General features: G+C 62.4%; 1 protein-coding gene across 1 annotated transcript in view; it reads right to left on the bottom strand.

Moving 5' to 3' along the window:
- Window positions 1–1,572, bottom strand: part of IL15RA (interleukin 15 receptor, alpha) — a gene marked incomplete at its 5' end in the record, with an annotated part of 3,585 nt that extends 2,013 nt beyond the window's left edge. The window contains 6 exons of the mRNA XM_010141574.1: window positions 34–119; window positions 234–291; window positions 525–554; window positions 722–889; window positions 1,158–1,235; window positions 1,372–1,572. Of these exons, the coding sequence (XP_010139876.1) occupies window positions 34–119; window positions 234–291; window positions 525–554; window positions 722–889; window positions 1,158–1,235; window positions 1,372–1,572 (621 nt within the window). The remainder of the gene's footprint in view (window positions 1–33; window positions 120–233; window positions 292–524; window positions 555–721; window positions 890–1,157; window positions 1,236–1,371) is intronic.
- Window positions 1,573–1,798: the final 226 nt, after the last annotated feature.

Raw genomic sequence — 1,798 nt, 5'->3', positions numbered from 1 at the left:
CAGCGGTGGGTGCTCAGCCCACAGGGAAGGTACCAGGCGGCAACATCTCCTCATTCTCAGCAGCGAGAGCTACCATGGGGATGGCTGTCCCCGTCCCTGCATAGCCCTGTCCCGCGCACCTGCGGAGAGGAGAGGAGCGTCAGCGGCACCCCAAGGCCTTTCCCCAGCTTTCAGGAAAGCACAGAGGCCGAGGACAACTCACCACCGGGGTGGAAAGACCTCGCCACACTTACCTTCTCCTCCTCCAGCAGCAGCAGGCCATGCCGCCAGCGACCACCAGCACCGGGAGCACTGCGGGAGAGACGCGGTGGCCGATGAGCATCAAACAAAAGAGCTCCTCAGAGAGCCCAAACCACCCTGTTCTTCCCACCCCAGCAAGAAATTTGGGTGCCGCATCCTTCCCCTCCTCGGAGGTATTGCCCTCAACAGGGCATAAACCTCCCGCAGCCCCAGGGAGGGCTTTGAGGCTAAAAAATAAAGGGAATAAGCCCCTGCTCGCCCAGCTCAGCTTTTTCCCGGCTTACCAATGGAAGAGGCCAGGGTCTGGATGGAGACTGGAAAAGAAGAGAGGAACGGAGACTTACTTTAGCTGCAAAGCTGGGGGCAGCCTCACTAAGAAGGAGGCTGGAGAGGAGGGAAAAATGCAGCGAGAGAGCCCGAGAGCCTCCGCTGGTGGAACCAGCCCCGGTGGGGAGGTATCTGCCCCGAGAGGCAGCCTGACCTGCGGCGTAGTCCCCGGGGGCGGTGGGCAGCGGGGGTGTCCCCAGAGATGTCCGTGGGACTGACCCCTCTCCCGCTGTGGATGTCTCCAGTGGTGCCATGGATGTCTCCGGCGATGGCCCATCGGGTGCTGGAGAGGGGCTGGAGGTCAGGCTGGCATCAGTGGTTCCTACTGGGGGAAATGGTGTACCAGTGGCATATTTCACACAAGTCAATGAATTTGATCACACTATTGAAATATTTTGCTCTCCACACCACGGAGGTTGTGGTGTTGCCCCAAACCAACCCCCACGGGCTGCGTTTGCCCCTTCCTCACCCCTCTGGGTCGTCCTCTGGGTGTGTGGCACGGTCGGTTGCTCAGGGCTGGGGGCCACACCACGGAGGTTGTGGTGTTGCCCCAAACCAACCCCCACGGGCTGCGTTTGCCCCTTCCTCACCCCTCTGGGTCGTCCTCTGGGTGTGTGGCACGGTCGGTTGCTCAGGGCTGGGGGGGTGCGGAGGTAGAGCTGGGTCCCCTTCGAGAAGACACAACGCGGAGACACCATCAACAGCAGCACCCACGCCACCCCGCATCCTCCTCTGCCACGCCGGCGATGGAGGTGACCCCCTCCCCGGTCCCCATCGCGTGGTGGCTGCCAGGCGAGGGCTTACGGATGCACTGGAGTGTGGTGGGGGTCCAGTCGGGCTGGGTGGAGCCATCACGGAGGATGCACTGGATGAGGGTGGAAGTACCGGCTTTGCGCTTGTAGCCTGGGTTGCAGGTGTAGCGCAGGAGGGTGTGGAGCATCGTGTTGTTGCCCACATCGATGTGCGCATTGGCCACGTCCTTGGGGCGGCTGCATCGCACTGGCGCTTGTAGAGGGGAAGGAAAAAAGAGATGGAGATCACCACAGGGAGGTGAGGCACCCTCTGCTCCCGGCTCCTCACTGTGCTGATCGGCACCCAAAGGGCTCAAATCCTGCCTGGGGGGTGGGATAAGGGCATGGGTGCTGCCCTGGGGCTGGGGGAGCCTCATCCAGACAGCGCTGAGATGGCTGAGCCTGGGCACGGGGGATGGAGAAGGGGAAAGCTCCCGTTC

Source organism: Buceros rhinoceros, unplaced genomic scaffold (assembly GCF_000710305.1).
Source record: "Buceros rhinoceros silvestris isolate BGI_N320 unplaced genomic scaffold, ASM71030v1 scaffold20728, whole genome shotgun sequence".
NCBI classification, from domain to species: Eukaryota; Metazoa; Chordata; class Aves; order Bucerotiformes; family Bucerotidae; genus Buceros; species Buceros rhinoceros.
This window is presented reverse-complemented; position numbering and strand designations above follow the sequence as displayed.